This window comes from Colobus angolensis, unplaced genomic scaffold (assembly GCF_000951035.1).
Source record: "Colobus angolensis palliatus isolate OR3802 unplaced genomic scaffold, Cang.pa_1.0 Scaffold110, whole genome shotgun sequence".
In the NCBI taxonomy this organism is placed as follows: Eukaryota; Metazoa; Chordata; class Mammalia; order Primates; family Cercopithecidae; genus Colobus; species Colobus angolensis.
Genome location: NW_012112031.1, coordinates 1,453,247 through 1,475,822, shown reverse-complemented (window position 1 = coordinate 1,475,822; position 22,576 = coordinate 1,453,247). Strand labels below are relative to the sequence as shown.

The 22,576-nt window shown below is 49.1% G+C and overlaps 1 protein-coding gene across 2 annotated transcripts in view; it reads left to right on the top strand.

Moving 5' to 3' along the window:
* Window positions 1–22,576, top strand: part of PITPNA (phosphatidylinositol transfer protein, alpha) — a 38,462-nt gene that overhangs the window by 5,603 nt on the left and 10,283 nt on the right. For both annotated transcript variants that reach the window (XM_011955924.1, XM_011955929.1), the window contains exons 3-10: window positions 1,354–1,499; window positions 5,114–5,205; window positions 10,463–10,470; window positions 11,892–11,966; window positions 14,126–14,209; window positions 16,302–16,379; window positions 16,525–16,635; window positions 17,411–17,533. In XM_011955924.1, coding sequence (XP_011811314.1) covers window positions 1,354–1,499; window positions 5,114–5,205; window positions 10,463–10,470; window positions 11,892–11,966; window positions 14,126–14,209; window positions 16,302–16,379; window positions 16,525–16,635; window positions 17,411–17,533 — 717 coding nt within the window. The remainder of the gene's footprint in view (window positions 1–1,353; window positions 1,500–5,113; window positions 5,206–10,462; window positions 10,471–11,891; window positions 11,967–14,125; window positions 14,210–16,301; window positions 16,380–16,524; window positions 16,636–17,410; window positions 17,534–22,576) is intronic.

Sequence of the window (22,576 nt, the reverse complement as noted above, 5' to 3'; positions counted from 1 at the left end):
AGGAGGTGGAGGTTGCCATGAGCCGAGATCGCACCACTGCACTCCAGCCTGGCGACAGAGCAAGACTCTGTCTAAACAAAAAAAAGAGAGAGAGAAACACCGTGGCCTTCCCCACCAGGGGTACCAGGAGTTGGGGGAGAGGGTGTAGAGCTTGAGGAAACCCTTTGTCTTCCCTGCACCCCCACAGCATGTGGGGTCATCCCGTAGCTTTTTCCCTTTGTCTCACACTCCCTAAGCTGTCACGCCTGATAGGCACAGGCTGTGGTAGGAAAGACACATGTGTTGGTGTAGATATAACTTCCTGCGTCAAATGTTGCTGTTCATTTTCTTTTCACCTTGTTTCCTCCTCTGGACGGCTTTTCAGAGAAGAGGGCAGAAGGACTGAGTCCGGGCACTGCCTGGGTCCTTGGCCCTAACACAGCCATCCTGACAGGGTCAGAGGAGGCCAATCATGTTGACTGGTGACTTGATAAGGTGGCATGTGACCCAAATAAAGGAAAACTAGGCTTTTGCCGTGTAGTAAGTGCCAACACAGAGGGTGTACCCAGCTGGCGCAGACTGTGGGGCAGGAATCTGTAATATCTAATGTGGGAAGGAGGAATATTTGCTTCGGCCCCACCAGGAATCTGGAAAGTGTCAAGAGGTTTCACTGCCTGAAAGAGCTACTTGGGGGGTGAGGAGAGGCCTAACACTGGAGAAGAAGCAAGTAGATGAGCCAGTTTTACCATCGAGGTTGTGGATTTCACAGAGCGCTGAGCACCTTTCTTTGACAAGAAATCATATCTTAGGATCTATTTAAATGAGTGAGATCAAGTGATTTCTAGCAACCAACCCAGATCTTCCGGGGTCTTAATACCAGAAGTAGGTTCAGCACAAAAGCTCCTTTGGACTCTGTAATCTGTTTTCTGCATGGTGGTGTGAGGTTAAGTAGATTCACCTGCCTCTTTAAATCCTCACGGATTGGCTGGGAACAGTGGCTCCTGCTTACAATGTCAGCATTTTGGGAGGCCAAAGTGGGAGGATGGCTTGAGACCAGGAGTTTGAGAGCAGCCTGAGCAACATAGCAAGACCCTGTCTCTACCAAAAAAATAAATAAAAATAAAAATAAACCCTGATGGATGATGTGAAAATGAGAAGGATGAAATAAACATGTCTGATGGGTCAGGAGGGGCCATGGAGCAGCACTCTGTTGCTTTGGGTGGATTTGGGCAAGGCCTGATGGGAAACTCCAGAGTGAGCTCCTGCATGAGGAGACCCCAGGGTGATCCAATTAGACACTTACTGGCAGCTGGATTATGTGTAACCATTGAGAAGAGTCTGTGTTGAGAATAACATCTGTCTCTGTTCCTTTAGTATCAAGTAGGGCAGCTGTATTCTGTGGCTGAGGCCAGTAAAAATGAAACGGGTGGCGGCGAAGGCGTGGAGGTCCTGGTGAATGAGCCCTATGAGAAGGACGGCGAGAAAGGCCAGTACACACACAAGATCTACCACCTGCAGAGGTACGCAGCGCGGCGGGCTGGACGCTGCTTTCGCGTGGGTGTGGGTGTAAATGAGTGTTATTTCCTGTATTGTTTTATGTAGATGGGCTTATACTAATTGTTATAGCTTAACAACTAATGTTAACAGTTATATGCTGACTATATAAATGTTACACTCACATTTATATAGATGGGAATAGACTATTTTCTTTGGTTACTTATCATGGCTGCTTACTTATCATGGTTACTTACCATGTTACTCAGCCTGTTCTGCCTGCCTCAGTGTCTGAAGTCCACGTAGGGTTCACAGTGTCGTGGGGTACAGATGTGCTGCAGGTTGTCTAACCCTCCTCTCCTGCTGCGTATGTCAGTCGTTTCCAGATGCCTACATAATCCAGTAAAACTCCTTCTGTGTAAATCTTCTGCTATCCTTGTATACGCAGATCTTTAGCAAATGTTCCTAAAACTGAATTCCTAGAGTTGCTGGGCCGGTAGGATTTTAAATTCTGACACTGTGAAATCGGTTACCAGAGAAATTTTGGTACCTCTCTTTGGATCAAAGGCCTTAGTATTTTTAAATGAAGCTTGAACTGATTTGTGTACTGGAATCCATATCAAACTACACACATTTGCTGAATCCCTAACCAAAAGAGTAATACCTCAGTAAACTGTGAGCAGACCCAAAGGGCATTGATGATATTAGTCATACATCAGCTTGAATGGAAGTCAAACCAAGCTAGTTTTAGCAGCTATTCAGAACTGGAAAAGGTAAACCTGAGTCTTTTTAAAAATTGTGATAAAGTACACATAACATAAAATTCACCATTGTGACCATTTTTAAGTATCCAGTTCAGTGACATTAAGTCCACCCACACTGCTGTGAAACTGAAACCTGGATCTTAATTTCTAGTCTCGGAACTGAACTGAAATCAGTTGACTTTCATTTGGTAAAAGCCCCAGTTCACTGTGGTCTGTCACTTTGATGGTGTCAGAGTACTAACGCCAGAGGACCTCAGTGCCGGGGTGCGAGGAGAGCAGCGCTGTGCAGCGGGGAGGAACCTCGCCATCACCCAGTCTCCTCTCCAGAGGGTCCAGGACCTCAGTGCTGGCGTGTGAGGAGAGCAGCGCTGTGCAGCGGGGAAGAACCTCGCCATCACTCAGTCTCCTTGCCAGCACACTTTTTCTCCATGTCTCCTATTGCTCCTCCTCTGGTATTTGTATTTCTTAAAGAGGGTTTTGAAAAGAGATGGTGAATTGGTATTTTAGGTAGAAGGGACCAGTTGTTCCCTCAAGACTAGGTTGGTCCAACCAAAGTGACAGAGACAAGGTCTCTACATATAAAAGGTGGGACCTGGCTGGGCGCTTCGGGGACTCACACCTGTAATCCCAGCACTTTGTGAGGCCAAGGTGGGCAGATCATTTGAGTTCAGGAGTTTGAGACCAGCCTGGGCAACATAGCGAGACCCCGTCTCTACAAAAAAATAAACAAAATGAGCCAGGTGTGGTGGCAGGTGCCTGTAATCCCATCTACTCAGGAGGCTGAGGTGGGAGGATCACCTGAGCCCAGGAGGTCAAGGCCGCAGTGAGCCATGGTCACACCACTGCACTCCAGCCTGGGCCACAGAGTGAAATCCTGCCTGTCTTCTAAAAAAAAAAAGAAAGAAAAGGCCAGCAGTGACTGCCGCCACTACCTCTTCCCATGGTGACAAGAGAAACTTGACTGTATCAGCCATCTGGCTGCCCAAATCAGAAAACAGAGCCCGCCCCCCCACCACACACACACACACATACACACACACACACACACACGTACTCGTCCTTCATATCACATCAAGTCCTGCTGACTCCATCTCCTTAGTGTCTCGAACATGTCCCTTCCTTGCCTTCTCTTGCCTGGATTAGTATAGCAGCTTCTACTGAGTCTCCCTGCCTTCCAGTTCTCTGCACTGCTTCAAGTGTTCAGTCTGGATGGTCTGTCACTCCAAGCGCCACAACTACCGACGGCTTCCCTTTGCCTTCGCGATGAAGTCCGTGCTCTCTGACATAACTTACAGGACCTTTTAGCCAGCCTGGGCAACATCGCAAGACCCTGTCTCTACCAGAAAATACAAAAATGAGCCAGGCATAGTGGTGTGCACCTGTAGTCCCAGCTACCTGAGCCCAGGAAGTCAAGGCTGCCAGTGAGCCATGGTCACACCATCACACTCCAGCCTGGGCGACAGAGTGAAACCCTGTCTCAAAGAAAACAAAATTCTTTTAGGATCCAGCTTCAAGTGTCTCCTTGAACTCCCCACCTTGTACCTGCACAGGTTACTCGAAACTTCTCCCTCTTTTCTCCAGCTTTTCCCAGCCCACCCCCTTCTGTCTCTTAGCTTAGCCCCACTCTCTGTTCCATGCATTGGTTCATCCTGACTTTCCCTGCAGAGCCTGCCTGGTGCACTGCGTGTCCCCCCTTGTGTTCTCACAGCCCTCCGCCGCCCAGGGCCCTGTGCCCACCCCATTATGGCATGAACTTACCGTGTTGTGCTTGGCCTTGTCTAGTTACACGCCCCAGTAGACCAGAAACTCCTTGAGGGTGGGAGTCACATCTGTTTGTTTCTCTGTGTGTCCCCATGCCTGGACCTAGAAATACTGGCCTGAATTGGGATGGCAGTGAGTTCGTGAATCACAGAGGTCGCCCCAAGTGCTCAGGTTAGCTGTTTGCTCTAGTTCACTCTGTCTTAGGCCTGAGGCACTAAAGCTAATGAGGTTGCGAGAGCTTGCCAAAGACTGGATAGATTATACATTAGAAACCAAGGATGGCCGGGCGTGGTGGCTCACGCCTGTAATCCCAACATGTTGGGAGGCTGAAGTGGGTAGATCACAAGGTCAGGAGTTCAAGACCAGCCTGGCCAACATGGTGAAACCCTGTCTCAACTAAAAATACAGAAATTAGCTGGGCATAGTGGCACGTGCCTATAATCCCAGCAACTCAGGAGGCTGAGGCAGGAGAATCGCTTGAACCCGGGAGGCAGAGCTTGCAGTGAGCCAAGATCGCGCCACTGCACCCCTAGACTGGGCGACAGAAGGGGACTCTCTATCAAACAAAAAAAAAAAAAAGAAGAAGAAGAAAAAAAAAGAATTGCGTGGAAGAAAATATTTTGTCCTAAGAGACAAATGGGTCTGAGGCCCTCCTGGCCTCTCAGAGCTGATGAAAGCAGATCAGATAATCCTGGATCCTATACCCAAGTTAGTCAGCCAGTCACCCTGGCTGGTAAACCCAGACTGGTTCATGCTTGGAGGCATCTCTCCTTTGTATGTTTTTCTCGCACCTTGTAGTATAATGCCCTGGGCCCAGCGACCTCTGGAAAAATGTGTAGTGCTGATGGAATGGGTGATAAGCCACAGCAGGTAGCCTGGGGTCTGCTGTGCGGTTCTGCTTCTGGTGGCTGGTGGGGCACGTTGTGGGTACGTGTTAGGAACCAGCCAAGGTGGGGTGTCAGGCTCTGACGGGTAACTTCTCACTCCTAGCAGTAACCTGCTCATCTCATGGAAACTTGCTTGTCAGCTCCCCATGGGGAAGCTGGATCTGAAAAGCCTCTTGTCTCCTTTCTCTCTTCCATCTCTATTTATAATCCTTTTTTTCCCCACTGTAGCAAAGTACCCACGTTTGTTCGAATGCTGGCCCCAGAGGGAGCCCTGAATATACACGAGAAAGCCTGGAATGCCTACCCTTATTGCAGAACCGGTGAGTGCAGACGTGGCCACGTGGGCCGGGCGGGGGAGCAGCAGCGCTCTGTGTCCCACCTGCGTGTTCCAGATGAGGTCAGCGAAAGGGTCAGGCTGGGGCCGCTTCCGGCGGATGGTGGGTAGCAGTGCTGTGTCCAGCACACCGTGGCGGACAGCCGGGTGGGAGGCAGCAGTCATGGCCTGAGAGCATACAGCCAATCTCTCACCTGGGGATGCGGTAATAATTTTGATTGTTGTTATTCATGATACGATTTTAGTATATTTTTCTAGTCATTTTTGTTTTTATTGATTTGTTCATTTTTTTGGAGATGGAGTCTCACTCTGTTGCCCAGGCTGGAGTGCAGTGGCGCGATCTCGGCTCACTGCAACCTCTGGCTCCTGGGTTCAAGCATTTCTGCTGCCTCAGCCTCCCAAGTAGCTGGGATTACAGGCGCCCGCCACCACACCTGGCTAATTTTTTTGTATTTTAGTAGAGATGGAGCCTAGGCTGGTCTTGAACTCCTGACCTCAGGTGATCCGCCCACCTTGCCCTCCCAAAGTGCTGGGATTACAGATGTGAGCCACTGCGCCCGACCCAGACACATTTTCTAGACAAATTTTAGATCATTACTAATTTTTTTTTTTTTTTGAGGTGGAGCCTGGCTCTGTCACCCAGGCTGAAGAGCAATGGAACAATCTCAGCTCACTGCAGCCTCTTCCGCCTCCCGGGTTCAAGCGATTCTCGTGCCTCAGCCATACAAGTAGCTGGGATTACAGGCGCCCGCCACCACGCCCAGCTAATTTTTGTATTTTTAGTAGAGATGGGTTTTCACCATGTTGGCCAGGCTGGTCTCGAACTCCTGACTTCAAGTGATCCACCCGCCTCAGCTTTCCAAAGTGCTGGGATTACTAATATGATTACTAATTTTTTAATTGCTTTTTTTGTCTCACTCTGTTGAGTGAGACAACCACAGCTCACTGCAGCCTTAACCTCCCAGGCTTAAGTGATCCTTCTGCCTCAGCCTCCCAAATAGCTGGGACTATAGGCGTGTACCATCATGTCCGGCTAGTTTGTTTGTTTGTTTGTAGAGATGGGGTCTCACCATGTTGCCCAGGCTGGTCTCAAATTCCTGGGCTCAAGCGATCCTCCCACCTTGGCCTCCCAAAGTGTGGCATCACAGGCATGAGCCACCGTGCCTGGCCTAAGTTTCTCATTTTTCTTCGGTCAATAGAGAATATTTTCCCCGTCACTAAGGTGTCTGGTGTTTGTTGTTTTTTTTATATATTTTTTATTTGTAATAACTGCATAGTATTCCATCATAATGAATGAACTGTGGCTTCTGCTGAAACAGCATGTTCTGTAGTTGAGGATAGGGTGGAATTATTTTCTTAATCTTGGCCAGTCTCCCGCATAGAGTTTCTGGAAAGGAAAGATTTGAACCTCCACAGAGAACTTTCTATTCTAGTCCAGACATTCTTGGATTTATTTGGGTGATTCAGATTCTTAGCTTTCCAAGATTCCTAGCTTTCCAGGGCCATCTAGGACTAGACCTATTGGGAGGGCTTAGGCCTCAACAGACTCAGACTACTCGGGAGTCTGAGGCAGGAGAATCACTTGAACCCGGGAGGCAGCTTAGGCTGGTACTGATTCATAACCCTGGGGAGTCCTAAGAGGTCCCCTGGCACTTGTCTGTGAGGTGGGTGACCTCTCCCCCCGCCAGCCTCCATGTGTGGTACAGACAGTGTTGGGCTGCGGTGTCCTCCCTGCAGCCTCTGCTGACCTGTCGTCCTTCACTTGCTTTTTTTGTTGGCACCTGGCACTCCCTGCAGTCTGATGATCTGTGACCCTAACGTGCTGCATGTCACCCTCATCCTGTGGACTTTGGGAATGACTGCAATCCAGAACACGGGGTCATTGCTCTTTCCAACCCTCGGTGGCCCCACACAGGTTTAAGGACCTTGTATCAGGAGATGCGTGGTCATTGGTGGCGTCTGGGATGTGTAACCCTTAGAGTTTTCTTGCTGTAGCTGAAATGCAGCCCTCCCCACTCCCTAAGCACTGGGGCGGAAGTTAGATTCTTGGAAATGAGGCATGCACACATGTTCTTAAAAGACAGGGCTAGGTGCGGTGGCTCACGTCTGTAATCCTAGCACTTTGGAAGGCTGAGGTGGGCAGATCACTTGAGGTCAGGAGTTCAAGACCGGCCTGGCTAACCTGGTGAAACCCCGTTTCTACTAAAAATATAGAAATTATCTGGGCATGGTGGTGTGTGCCTGTAATCCCAGCTACTCGAGAGTCTGAGGCAGGAGAATCACTTGAACCCGGGAGGCAGAGGTTACAGCGAGCCGAGATCGTGCCGTTCCACACCGGCTTGGGCAACAAGAGCAAAACTCTGTCTAAAAAAAAAAAAAAAAGACAGTATGCAGTGTGGCTGGGTGTGTCTGTTCTAGGGCCAAAGGTGGATTTTCTTGATGTCTAAGAGAGTCGCAGTGAGCATGCGTTGTAAGAACCTCAGCCAACTTGGCATAAACGAGGCAAACGGATAGCGTGGACATCTCCCTGCCTGGGGCAGGGTTCTGGGTACACAGCTTGTGCCAACTGAGAGATGCCCCTGTTCTCTGTGTCATTCTGGGGAGAGTGTTGCAGCTGACATGGGCATTTTTCTGCACATTAAATGTTAGTTCACATATTGATCCTTGGCCAAAAGAAAAAGAAAAACATAATTTCTGTATCAGTACCCTGCGCTTACCGATTGCGCCACTGGAGCTCCTCTGGAAAAATATCATTTCTAACTATTTCATGGAGACAGGGAGTAGGGGAAGGAAGGTTGGTTTCCTCAGTGGGTACTGCCCTCCTGTTCAGGATACACCTTCACACAGAATGGATATGTTGGATCTTATATCTGTTTAGTTAGACACTTGCTCTTTTAAGAGGTAAAAATAGGCAAGGAAGGCTACTTTCCAGTTCCCTCTGGGGGCTGATGGGAGAGAGGTTATTAGTTCAGACATCTTCGCTTGGCCTCAGTAGATCCAAGTCTGAAGGAAGATAGATGAAGGAGCATGAAGTAAAATGCCCCATGGCTTCTGGAAGGCTCTTCCTCACTCTGACTGGAATGCAGACAGATTGGGACGCCCTGGTAACGATCAGCTCTTGCTGTTCTTAGCTTGTTTCCCTCTGTCTTTTTCCGTTGAAGCTGATGGGTTGGAAGTGAGGAGGGGGTAAGATAGGAGTTGGTCTGTGAATGAATGAAAGTGGGAAAAGGAAGAGAAAGTTTGTTTCTCCTTCCATCCCTTCCTGGAACCATAGCCCTCGGCTGGATGCAGTATCGCTAAGCCATGCTTTTATTTATTTATTTTAAACTTTTTTATTTTTTGAGACAGAGTCTTGCTCTGTCACCTCACCCACGTTGGAGTACAGCGGTGCGATCTCAGCTCCCTGCAACCTCTGCCTCCTGGGTTTAAGCAATTCTCCTGCCTCAGTCTCCTGAGTAGCTGAGATTACAGGCATGTGCCACCACGCCCTGCTAATTTTTGTATTTTTAGTAGAGACGGGGTTTCACTATGTTGGCCAGCCTGGTCTCGATCTCCCGACCTCAGGTGATCTGCCCGCTTCGGCCTCCCAAAGTGCTGGGATTACAGGCGTGAGCCACTGCACGTGGTCCTGCCATGCTTTTAAAATGCCTTATTAGTCTTATTTGGAAATTCCTGCTCTCCCACTGCAAAAGGTTTCCTGCGGCTTTTCTGTGTACCTTGGGTTACAGTTTGCACAACAGGGAATACTGGAATGCAGAGGTGTTTGAGGGCCTGGGAGGGCTGGAGAAGGTTTGGGGAGGATTGTTTGGTCACCGAAGCTGGCATGAAAAGGTGAGCAAGGGCTCTCACCCTCATGGTTTCGGAAAAAGCCAGCTTGTCGGAACTGAGTGGATGTGTCTCTCAGGGTCTCACAAAGACAAACGTATAGAAACCCCAGCGCCCACCTGTGAAGTGACACTAAAATGCAGAATGACTGCCGAAACCAGGCATCCCATTTGGTGATCAGGGCATATTCTTTCCTTGTGGATTCTTCTACGTGAAAAACCAGATTACAATCAGAACGCCAGTGTGTGGCGAAGAACGTCCACTTGGCTGAGTGAGCAGATTCTTGGGTCTGTTGATGAGCACATCTCGGAGAGGCCGAACTAGGAGAGGCTTTCTTAGAGCAGATGGATTCAGAAGAGGTGCTTAGCTGGAGAAGTTTAATGGCTGGTGTCATCAGACCAGGCCAGCCTGGCACTGCTGCCCCCACTCCAGGGATGGCGCTGCCAGAGATGCCACATGCACAGGCTGGGGCTCCCGGGCCCACCAGGGCACAGCAGAGTTTCTGCCGACGAGATACTGTACCCGTCATTTCCTTTTCTTGTTCTAACGTGGTTTTCTTGAAGCTGCTCACAGGCGGTTACCTCAGTGGAGGCCTTTCGGTTGTGATCTTAATCTGGTACTTCCTTCTAAGTGTCTTTCGTTGGGTTGGGGAAATTACAGTCTTTTGGGTTATTTCTGTACTTGATGGCTCTTATTCTTTATATGTCAACTTTGCCTCATTTTGTGCTCAGGGGTAACCTTCATTTCACTTACGGAGTTTGTTAGCCCCGCATCCTCTACAAACATGGCAGTGGGCAGCCCGCAGAAACGGACATAGCTCCTAAATTCAGTGGGTGCAGAGTGAACCGGGCGGTCTCAGGAGCAGCTAGTCCACTCCCCAGTGACATGAGAGCTGCAGTCATTTTCTCTGATAAATAATTGAGCCATCCTTCTAAGGGGTTCCCATTACAATGAGCAGGAGTGCAGTGCCTGGGAGGTTCGATTACAGCGAGAGGAACGGTGCAGGAGGCAGAGACAGTGCCTGGCCCCAAGACCCCCGCTCTGGGCCCCGGGAGGTAGAGGCTGGGGTGGAGGTGGGAGGCGCCTGGGAATACTCTGATGCGAGAGTGATGGGTTGCAGCACCTCCCCTGGTCAGAGCCGGTCCCTGTCAGTGCCCTGCCGAGAAGAATCCCAGGAAGCCCATGGTGGCGTCGCTTTAATTAAATTCCCTATTTGGTGTTTTGGGACATTTGTCTGAGTGAAATTTGTGGGTTGGTGCGTCAAGGTATTTCTGACTCCCCGGGGCTTGGAGGTGACTGTGGAATAAGCCACAGGGAGTGAAGAACTCGCCATTCATCCTCCTCGTGGCGGGGGCAGATGTTCCTTCATCCTCATTAATCTTTTTCTCTCTTCTTTCCATGTCCTTGCCTGGGAGCAGTTATCACAGTAAGTACTGGCGAGGGGTTGGAACTGTAGAGGATGTGTGAGAGCAGGAGAGAGGAAACGTAACTGCACTGGTGGTCTCGGGTATTCTTTCCCTTGGCTGATGTTTGGAGTTGCTGAGGCTCAGTCCTGTCAGTGGACTAACAAGGAACCTGTTAACTGGCATGATGACCTGCTTTAAGCTGCATTGGCCTGTGGCTCCATCAGGTGCATCCTGGCTGTGAGTCTGACTTGTACACAGTGGCTCGAGGCCGTCCCTCCCCAGGTCACACCTTTTCAAGGTTGTGGAGAGATCTCCATTCAGCTGACCTGACCGACATCCCTTTCCCGTCTGTGCATCTTACTGACCCCAGTGAGCGCTGACCCTTGGCAAAATCGTGAAGTCAGCGGGGTTTTGTTCCACAGCCATCCCCTCTGTCATTGCCCACCCCCACTATTCAGCACACCCATCTGAGTGCCTTGTCCCTGCCGGTAAACACTGGCTGTCTCTGGGAAACTGGTGCCTGCTGAGGAGTTAATGGGTTAATGTGTGTCTCCTTTGAGAAGTTCCAATTTTTAAGAAGCAGGAAGGGAGGGAGGCAATAATTAGCTTGAAGGGTTGAGTTACTGAGAGGAGAACTGAAGGTCTCAGCCACAGGCTAGTTGGAGGGAAGGGGGCCGTGGTCAGTATCTTTGATGGGTTAGGAAGTCTTCCTGTGCCCTTTCCACACGACTTACTACCCATCAGCACTTGGCACACTGAAGTATGCTAGAGTGGCTAAATGCATGGATTTTTGAGGTCAGACAAACCTGTTTTGAGGCCGAACTCTGTCATGATCTTTGTGACTTTGTTTTTTTTTTCTTTTGAAACAGAGTCTTGCTATTACCTAGGCTGGAATGCAGTGGTGCAATCTCGGCTCCCTGCAACCTCTGCCTCCTGGGTTCAGGCGATTCTCCTGCCTCAGCCTCCTGAGTAGCTGGGATTACAGGCACCCACCACCACGCGTGGATAATTTTTGAATTTTTAGTAGAGACGGGTTTTACCATGTTGGCCAGACTGGTCTTGATCTCGTGACCTCAAATGATCCACCCGCCTTGGCCTCCCAAAGTGCTGAGATTACAGGTGTGAGCCACCATACCCAGCCCGATCTCTGTGACTTTGGTTAGTCACCTAACCTCTTTGAACTTCACTTTCCTCATCTGTAAAATGAGGGCAATTCCACAGAGCTCTCAGGCTGGGGTGCAGATTGAATGCCTGGGAATGTGGGAATCATGCATGCCTAGTGTGTCGTGGGCTCCCAGTCATGTTAGCTGTTACTGGAAGGCAGAGGCTGGAATCTCCCAGCTGCCTGTGATCCATTAATGCCCATCTCCAGTAATGGGAGGTGGTTACTCTCAACTGTGAACCTGTGACTTTCATGTATTTTTTTTTTTCCTTCTTCCAGAATGAGTACATGAAAGAAGACTTTCTGATTAAAATTGAAACCTGGCACAAACCAGATCTTGGCACGCTGGAGAACGTGAGTAGTAGTTCCCAAGAGCCCCAGGGTGACGTCTCGAGTCTCTGCCTTGTAACTTCTCCATCGCTCCCATGGGGTCCTCTCTCTGGTCCTCTTGTGCCTGGCCAGGAAGGCAGTGGCCTCTGCCTAGACCTGTCTTACCAGCATGGGATTGCTGTGTCTCTCATTTGCAAAATGTAATCTCCAGAATTTTTTTTTTTTTTTTTTTTTGAGACGGAGTCTCGCTCTGCCGCCCAGGCTGGAGTGCAGTGGCCGGATCTCAGCTCACTGCAAGCTCCACCTCCCAGGTTTACGCCATTCTCCTGCCTCAGCCTCCCGAGTAGCTGGGACTACAGGCGACCGCCACCTCGCCCGGCTAGTTTCTTGTATTTTTTAGTAGAGACGGGGTTTCACCGTGATAGCCAGGATGGTCTCGATCTCCTGACCTTGTGATCCGCCCGCCTCGGCCTCCCAAAGTGCTGGGATTACAGGCTTGAGCCACCGCGCCCGGCCTCCAGAACTTTTTATGGGGCCTTCTCGTGCTGCTTGGATTGGTGCACTTTCTGGCACACGGGAGCTGTATTTTTAAAAGACCAAAATTACAGTTTTCTATAGAGTACAGTTTGCAGTAACTCCCCAGATGTAAAAATACACCTGTCCTTTAGCATTTCCATGCCTGGGAGTTGATCAGATAGTTATTTTCACACGTGTGAAATAACATATGTACAAGGAGACTCATTGCAGTCTTCTTTGTGTAGCCAAAGATTTAAAACAATGTAAGACCGTACTGGGCAACATAACAAGACTCTGTCTCTACCAAAAAAAAAAAAAATTAGCTGGGCATGGTGGTATGTGCCTGTGGTCCCAGCTACTCTGGAGGCCGAGGCTGGAGGACCATTTGAGGCCAGAAAGTAAAGGCCGCAGTGAGCTGTGACTGCACCACTGCACTCCAGCCTGGGCAACAGAGCGACAGACACCCTGTCTTCAAAAACAAAAAACAACGTAAGAGCCCGTTAGTAGGACAACGTTAAATGAATGGTGGTGCAGCCAAATAGTGACATCCTTGCAGCCATGAAAAAACCAGTAGGGAGCAGTCTTCAGGTTTACTGGTTAGTTAAGAATGGAAGTGATGAAACAGTGTGTATACATGCCGCCCTTCATATTCAAAGGAAAGTCCACGCACATGGATGTTTGCATGTAGGATCTCTTAGAGGTGGCTGTTACTAGAGTGAGGGCGGGGGACAAGCAAGAGGAAGAATTACTCTGGTTACTCTCTATTGTATCCTTTTGTCCATTTTGAATTTGTGTCATAATTTCGTATTATGTGCGTGTACAGCCTGATCCAAATTATCAGCATGTTGCTAAACAGGCACCATCTCTGGAAGGGTCTGCAGTCTGTACAGCGGGGAGCATGTTGATATGGTATGGGCGCTGTAAACACCGGAAAGCATTTGGACCTGCAGAAGTGGCGTTTAGCCTGAACAGTCAGAGCATTCGTTCTCAGTCAAGTCTACTTAAAGTCCAGCAAGGGCTGGCAGGGGACGGGAGGCCGAGGCGGGCGGGACACTTGAGGTCAGGAGTTTGAGACCAGCCTGGCCAGTATGGTGAAACCCCATGTCTACTAAAAATACAAAAATTAGCCAGGTGTGGTGGCACACGCCTGTAATCCCAGCTACTTGGGAGACTGAGGTAGGAGAATCGCTTGAGCCCAGGAGGCAGAGGTTGCAGTGAGCCGAGATCGCACCACTGCACTCCAGCCTGGGCGTCGCAACAAGACTCCATCTCAGACAAACAAACAAAACATCCAGCTGGGTGCAGTGCTGCGTGCCTGCAGTCCCAGTTCCTCAGCAGACAGAGACAGGAGGATCACTCTGGCCCAGGCATGAGGCTGAGGCAGGAGGATCACTCGGGCCCAGAAGTTCATGCCGGCGTGTGCTGTGATCACTCCTGTGAATAGCCACTGCCTGAGAAATATGATGAGACCCCGTCTCTTAAAAAAAAAAAAAAAAATCCATTCTCCCATTTCTTTGGATAATTTTGTATGTAATTATATAATTACTTACCAGTAGGAATCTTACATCTGTGGCTATGGGAATGGCAGTTTCTAAGTGTCCATTCTCCCTAAAGGGTATTTTATAGCTGACAAAAACTGCATAGTGGTGACCCACTTGTTCCCGCAGGTGCATAAGCTGGAGCCTGAGACGTGGAAACATGTGGAAGCCATATATATAGACATTGCAGATCGAAGCCAGGTGCTTACCAAGGTAGGAGCTGTTGAAAGATGTGGGTGGCCTTTGAGATGCAGAAATGACTTCTCAATGTTAGAGAAACCGGGAAACCATACCCAACTTGGCACAAAAGGAAATTCTGATGTGTATTGTTTGTTTTATTTTTAAAAGTGAGTATTAGGAGTCTTCTTGTCTTGAGTTGGGGATACCACCAGATAATCAGTGGCCCAAATTTATGTGCCTTGTTTGGCCTCTGAAAATAATTACTAGACTTCGTAGGTGCTGTAGCTAGAGTATTTTGCCCCGCTAAAATGATGCTTAGCCTGAAAAATCAGAGCACCAGTTCTCAAACTTATTTTTCCAACTCAGTAATTTAAAAAACAAAATTTATTTCCTGCCTACTGTGTTGTGGAATATTGTCTGGATCTCTGGGTTCCAGGTGAGGGATGCACAATGTATGGAAAGACAGGTCCTCTGCCCTCAAGCAGTTGGTGGTGGCTTTTCAGAGTAACACACATTGCAGCAGTGTGTGTTAGGACAGTCCACTGCTGGACCATGACCTTGGTCAGAAGAGGGATCAGGTCTTGCTTGCTCACTGTTTTGCACCCAGGAAGCGTTTGCTCATGGAACGAGGGGGTTAGATTCCTCCTCATTCATTACCATTCTTACTCGGCAGAGGCCCTGTTGGGATTAAAAGACAGGAATTTAACTCGAATGTGTGTTTGCTCTTGGTATCCCAGGGGTGTGATACGTCTTTCCTGTGGTCACTCTGCACTTAAGATATTTTGGGGCCGGGCACGGTGGCTCACGCCTGTAGTTCCGGCACTTTGGGAAGCCAAGGTGACCGATCATCTGAGGTCAGGAGTTCAAGACCAGCCTGGCCAACACGGTGAAACCCCGTCTCTAATAAAAATACAAAAATTAGCCTGGCATGGTGGCGGGCACCTATAATCCCAGCTACTCAGGAGGCTGAGGCAGGAGAATGGCATGAACCCGGGAGGCACAGCTTGCAGTGAGCTGAGATCGCGCCACTGCACTCCAGCCTGGGCAACAGAGTGAGACTCCGTCTCAAAAAAAAAAAAAAAAAAAACCTTCTCAGCTTTGGGAAATACTTCATGAGAGAGAGAAATTTATTATCTTTGTTATTTTTGTTAAGTAGATGCTATGAGTTTGTATTTCCCTGAAATTTGAACTTTTGTTGTGGTTTAATTAACACAGGAAATTGACTGCATTAGAAATCCGTGAAGTGAGACTCCGCAGTAGTAGATGGGTTCCATACAGTGAACATTTCCAGTACTGACTTTGTGAAAACAAGCCAGAGGAGATGGCACTGGAAGAGTTAAGGAAGGACACCTGGTTATTCTGAGTGCTGGCTGTGTTTTAGAGTCACTTGCAAAGATTTAAAAAAACAAAAAACAGATCTGTGCTACCCTCACCTGCAGATATTCTCAGTCCCTGGGTTCTAGTTGGAGTGACTCAAAAATCTACGTTTTAAAAGTCTTCCCGGCCGGGCGCGGTGGCTCAAGCCTGTAATCCCAGCACTTTGGGAGGCCGAGACGGGTGGATCACGAGGTCAGGAGATCGAGACCATCCTGGCTAACACGGTGAAACCTCGTCTCTACTAAAAAATACAAAAAAGTAGCTGGGCGAGGTGGCGGGCGCCTATAGTCCGAGCTACTCCGGAGGCTGAGGCAGGAGAATGGCGTAAACCCAGGAGGCGGAGCTTGCAGTGAGCTGAGATCCGGCCACTGCACTCCAGCCTGGGCGACAGAGCCAGACTCCGCCTCAAAAAAAAAAAAAAAAAAAGTCTTCCCTGGTGATTTGGCTGCTCACCCCAGGTTGAAATTCTCTGTCTTCAAGACTGTAAATATGGGCCTGCTCAGACAGTCTGGTGAGACCTTCACACTGGCAAAATGGAAAACAAACCCTGTCAGAGAAAATCACAGAGAACTCTTCTCCGAGGCTAATGTCAACAGTTCTACATCTTGTTTGTAACATTTTCCCATATTTGCTTTGCGCCATCAGCATCAAGATCTGGTATGAAGTGAATGCTAATGAAAAATCTGTTCTCCCCATCTCTCACTCCCCTCCCACTCCCCTCCGACCCCACTTCCACAATTTCTCTCAGGATTACAAGGCAGAGGAAGACCCAGCAAAATTTAAATCTATCAAAACAGGCCGAGGACCCTTGGGCCCCAACTGGAAGGTACCATTGACACCCCACTGCCAGGGGGCTGGGCCGCGTGCGGGTGAGCCGCCCCTGCGGAGGAGGGGAATGGCTGGGGTGAGCTGGGACGGCCTGAGGTCTGCCCGTAGTTACTTGCCTACCCATGGGTATGTTTCTCATGCAGCAAGAACTTGTAAACCAGAAGGACTGCCCATATATGTGCGCGTACAAACTGGTGACTGTCAAGTTCAAGTGGTGGGGCCTGCAGAACAAAGTGGAAAACTTTATCCATAAGGTAAGTAGCTCGGCTGAGGCCTTCCCAGTGACCGCGTGCGTGCGGCGGGGGGTGTATGGCCCAGCCCATGTGACCTCATGGCAGGGTTGCCAGCATGAGCACAGCTTCACAGTTTGACTTCCCAGATGTGCACTTTCCCTTGCACTTAAGTGTCTTACGGTTTCATGCTGTCCTTCCAGGGGCACCACACGTGACAGGGAAGGAAACCGAGGCCAAAGAAGGCCACAGGAAGGGACTTGCTATGACTGACCTACAAATAAAACTCAGTCTTTCTTTTCTTGCAGCTAAAAGGCAAGAGGTACTGTGAGCCAGATTGGCCAGTGCCCTGAATTACTCTGCTGGGCAAATCTAAGGAGTTTTATAGCCTTTTAATCCTCCGACGTGTTTGAGCCTCACTTGCGCCACATTTCATAGCCGCTGGCCAGTTTCCATCTGGCATTAGACACCAGAGACAGGAAGAAATGTGGCAGTTGTTTGGGGCCCTTGGCTTGCCTAGGAGTTCATGGGCTGCTGTCTGGCTAGTGCTTTGGGCAGAGGGCCTAGCGTGAGGTAGGCGTCCTTCTTTCTTGGGGACTCCCTCCTATGTGAAGCCATACCTGTTAGACACAGGAAGGCAAAGGTCATTGACCCATGGCTGACCCAGATAACCAGCCGGCATCACTCCTCCTCCCGTCCCCAGTCTAGTGTGGGTATCTGTGTGGAGTGCATGGGGGGAAGGGCCTGGCAGCGGCCTTCGCCTCCTGCGTTCTAATGTGGTTCCCTCTTTTCTACATAGCAAGAGAGGCGTCTGTTTACAAACTTCCACAGGCAGCTGTTCTGTTGGCTCGATAAGTGGGTTGACCTGACCATGGACGACATTCGAAGGATGGAAGAAGAGACGAAGAGACAGCTGGATGAAGTAAGTGGAGGCTCTCAATTAGATAAACGCATGAAGATTAAGGAGACTGTTTTGCTGGGCACTTCCCTGAGAGCACCGTCCTGTAGTTCTGGGAACACGTCAGTGTCTGCTGCGGGGAAGGTATCCTGCTGGGCTATATGTGGGCACTATACGGAAGAAAACAGCCTGTGCTCTTGAATTGACGGTTGAGTTGAAGTCTTGGCGTATCCACAGAGACAGATATGGCAGTGTGTGCCGAATGCCAAGTGGGTAATACAGCTGCTGCAGCGATGCTTCAGAGCCTGGTGGGGAAGAGCGTATGGGGCGGCAGAGCTGGAGGTGACCCTGGGAGGAGGCAGGCTGGGTGACCATGAATACCATGCACATTACACAGAGGACAGCCGCAGCGCACGGAGGAGCTGACCGCTGGTGGCTCTCTGCAGTCGTTGTGAGCTGTCAGAGCTGGGAGCTTTCGCTTTCCTTTTTTTGGCCTTGGCATGGATCGCAGAAGGAGGGTTCCCTGTTTCTTAGCAGCCTAAAGACCCAGCGCTCCTCATGCCTCCTTTGGAGATGCTGACGCTTCCCTGAGAGGCCCACTCAGAGGAGACTGTCAGTCAGTAACATTCAAGCACTCACTGTGTGCTGTGCACCATTCTCAGGGCTTTTACGTACAACGTCTTACAGTCTTCACGATACCCCGTGAGGAGGCGCTGCTGCTCTCCCCACCCTCAGATGAGGAAGTGGAGGCTCTGAGAGCTTAATGCTGCTGTGCCCTGATCACACTGTCTTGTAGGTGATATGGTCAGAGTAAGAGCTCAGGACTGTGACCCCAGAACCACAGCTCTTAATCACTCCCCAGTACTCTTCCCTCTAAATGCAATTTTGGGCCCTCCTGCCTCTTGGAGCTAAAAATATAATAAGGCGGGAAGCTCTGTTTCATAAGAACTGCCATCACTTCTCCCTCCTTGCTCCAGGTGGGACCACAGGCGCCGCCACCACGCCCGGTGTAATTTTTTTGTATTTTTAGTAGAGACAGGGTTTCACCATGTTAGCCAGGATGATCGCGACCTCCTGACCTCATGATACACCTGCCTCGGCCTCCCAAAGCCCAAAGTGCTTGGATTACAGGTGTGAGCCACCGCACCCGGCCAATCCTTTTAGTTATGATGATGATTATTTTTTGAGACAGGGTCTTGCTCTGTTGCCCAAGCTGGAGTGCAGTGACATTATCGCAGCTCACTGCAGCCTCAACCTCATGGACTTAAGCAATCCTCCCACCTCAATCCCGAGTAGCTGGGACCATAGGCGTGTGCCACGATGCTGCCTGATTTTTTAAAATTTTTTGTAGAGACGTGGTCTCACTTTGTTGCCCATGCCAGTCTTGAACCCCTGGGCTTAAGCGATCCTCCCATCTTGGCCTCCCAAAGTGTTGGGATTACAGGTGTGAGCCACTGTGCCCAGCTTGCTCTTAGTTCTGAATTTCTTCACTTCACATGTTAACTGTTGACTTCTTCCTATGGAAGATTTAGCTCTCTTACCCACCCACTATTTGCACACGTCCCCTCTCCATCCTTCACTATCACCATATCTGGCTAACTCATTACTTGGTGTTTACATTATGATGATGTTGTCATTCTTTTTCCCAGTGAGCCCTGTAGTCTACTCTGATTTTAATTCCCTTTTGTGTACAATTTTTCGTTTTCTAAAAACAAGTTAATAATTGCCTCCCTTTTTTTTGCTAGCTTAGTTTTTATGTGTACATTTGACCCTGAAACAATATGGTTTTGAACTGTGCAGGTCCACTTAATAGGTGGATTATTGTAAATCAAATATAGATCAAAAATACAGTGTTCATGGAATGTGAAACCCACATACGCAGAAGGCCAACTTTTCATGAGCTGATTCTGCACTAATTGGAGGACTTGAGTACACACAGATTTTGGTATATGTGGGGCTCCTGGAACTAACCCTTTGCCCCCCAGTATGTTGAAGGACAATGGTCTATATCCTTAGGGTTTTTGTGAGTCTTTACATGGATGGTCTGCTTGGCTGGTGTGTGATATGCACTGCATAATAATGTGGTAGGATTGCTCCGTTCATTCATTTGGCTCTGACTTGGTGGGCTCTTTATTTATTTTATTTTTATTTTTTGAGACGGAGTCGTGCTCTGTCGCCCAGGCTGGAGTGCAGTGGCACAATCTTGGCTCACTGCAACCACTGCCTCCCGGGTTCGAGTGATTCTCCTGCCTCAGCCTCCCGAGTAGCTGGGATTACAGGCGCCCACCACCACGCCCAGCTAATATTTGTATTTTTAGTAGAGACGGGGTTTTTACCATATTGACCAAGCTGGTCTCAAACTCCTGAGTTCAGGTGATCCGCCTGCCTCAGCCTCCCAAACTGCTGGGGTTAAAGGTGTGAGCCATGGCGCTTGGCCTTGGTGGCCTCTTTAAATCAAAAGATCTCTTCAGTTCTGGAAAATGTTTTTGTATTATTTATGTAATAATTTTCTGTCCTGTTTTGTTTGCTTTCTAGAATTTTTATTAGCCAGACATTGGACCCTGTGAATTGACTTCCTAATTTTTTCTGTTTTTTCTCTCCTTTTTAGTCTGCTTTCTGGGAGTTGTTTTTGTTTGTTTGTTTTTTGTTTTTGAGACAGAGTCTGGCTCTGTCGCCCAGGCTGGAATGCAGTGGCATGGTGTCAACTCACTGCAACCTCTGCCTCCCAGGTTCAAGTGATTCTCCAGCCTCAGCCTCCCGAGTAGCTGGGACTACAGGCATGTACCACCTCACCCAGCTGATTTTTGCCTTTTTAGTAGAGACAGGGTTTTGCTATGTTGGCCAGGCTGGTCTTGAACACCCTCCCTCAGGTGAACCATCCGCCTCGGCCTCCCAAAGTGCTAGGATTACAGCCGTCAGCCACTGCACCTGGCCTGCTTTCTGGGAGATTTTTTTCCAGTGTTAACTTCCCTCTCTCCTGTTAATTATTTTTAAGCATTTCTTCTGTGTTCTTTATTAATACATCTTTTCTCCTTTCTCTTCCTTTTCTGAAGCGGCAGTTTTGGTTTTTGCTTTTTGAGGCCTCTCTCTACTCCCTCAATGTTTCCTCTGAGCTTCTTTGTCCAGTTTGTGTTGGATTCTGTTTCACGTGAGGGGCTTTCCTCAAATCAGTGGGTGGGCTTCACTGCAGGGTCCTCGGTAGTTACAGTGGGCGGGAGAACCTCCACCTCAGCGTACTCTGTAGTTACAGTGGGCGGGAGAACCTCCACCTCAGCGTACTCTGTAGTTACAGTGGGGGAACCTCTACCTCAGGGTACTCGGTAGTTATAGTGGGGGGACCTCTACCTTAGCATACTCTGTAGTTACAGTGGAGGGACCTCTACCTCAGCGTACACGGTAGTTACAGTGAGGGAATCTCTACCTCAGCATAGTTACAGTGGGCGGGGGAACCTCTACCTCAGGGCACTCGGTAGTTACAGTGGAGGGAACCTCTATCTCCGCGCGCTCGGTAGTTACACTGGGCGGGGGAACCTCTACCTTAGGACTTGGAGTCTTTTCTTCGTGGAGGCTTCTCACTTTCCCTAGAGAGGGCTCCCCCGTCTCTTGCTGGGGGAGAGGCAGGCAGCCAGCATTCCCGAGGTCACACTGGGGAAGGTCCCAGTGGGCTCATTGTGCCATTGGTTGGCTTTAACTTTAATCCCCTCATATTCTGCCTGTTGCCCACCTTCCCGCTAGCAGCACCTGGGGTCCTGACGTCAGGGTTCTCTCAGTGCTTGAGACTGAACCTCCTGGCTTTTGCTGTGAAGGGAAGCAGGGTGGTTGCTTGACTTCCAGAGCAGGAGAAGGGAACACCAGGTCCTAACCATTCTCCATTGGACTTTCAAACAAGTCACCAGTCAGTGTTCAGCTACACCTGGTACTCCTGCCTGCAGCGGGACCTGGTGCTTCCCTACCTGAGCCTTTGCAGAACCTGCAGCTCCTTCTCGGCTCCCCAGTCTCCAGGCACTTAAGCTTCTGCTGCTCTGCAAATTAGCTACTGACTCTTCTGTCCTTTTTCCATCTCCCAGAAGGTTGTTAACTGGCTCTTACCTGCTGTGGTGTCCTCTGTTCTTGTTGTCTTCATAGTGTTTATCTTTTTAAATTCCTTTACTGTCATGTCCTAGGGTTTGGGGGAGGAATAGAGATAGATGCCTGTCTTTCATGGGCCGTGATTAACTGCACATTTGCAATAGGAATTATGACTGTTAGTCTCTACGCCAATACGCAGTCGTCTAGCACAGGCAGATTCTGTTTGTGAGTGATGAAGGGTCACTGTAAGGCCACAGCCACCACTGCTGTAACTCTAGTCCCTGTGTGGTGGACCCACCATTCTTGAATGAGGCTTAAAGATTTGGCAAGCAAGGGATCAAGAGATTAGTTCTTTGCCCTAAAAAGAAAAAATTTCTGGAAATAATGTGCCTGTAGGAAAGCAGTTTTTGTCTCTCTCTCTTTCTCCCCAGCTTGCCTTTTTTCTCCCTTTCCCAAGCTCTTGCTCTCTTAAGAGGCCCATATTCTGAAAAATGGAAGGAGGTATCTTAAAGGTCATTTGGTCCAATTATATGTTCAGTGCTTGAGTCCTCTCTGCAGCTTCCCTACCAGCCTATGCGTGATTACTGCCTGTAATGGGGAACTCACTGTCTCCCAAATATGGTAGTAATAAAAATGTTTGTATTATTAATAGAAGCTAACATGTATTGAGGACTTCCTGTGTGCCTATCATGTTTGCTAAGAGTTTCACATGTATTACATCACCCAATTTTCATGGCAACCTGTAACACAGGTATCAGTTTCATTTTATAGATAAAGAAACTGTGGCTCACAGAAATTAAGGACATTTTATAATTCACTGAACAAGAACCTCTTGGGTCTTTGGCCATTAACTCTTTTTTTTGTTTGTTTGTTTTGTTTTGTTTTGTTTTGTTTTTTTGAGACGGAGTCTCGCTCTGTTGCCCAGGCTGGAGTGCAGTGGCCGGATCTCAGCTCACTGCAAGCTCCGCCTCCCGGGTTCACGCCATTCTCCTGCCTCAG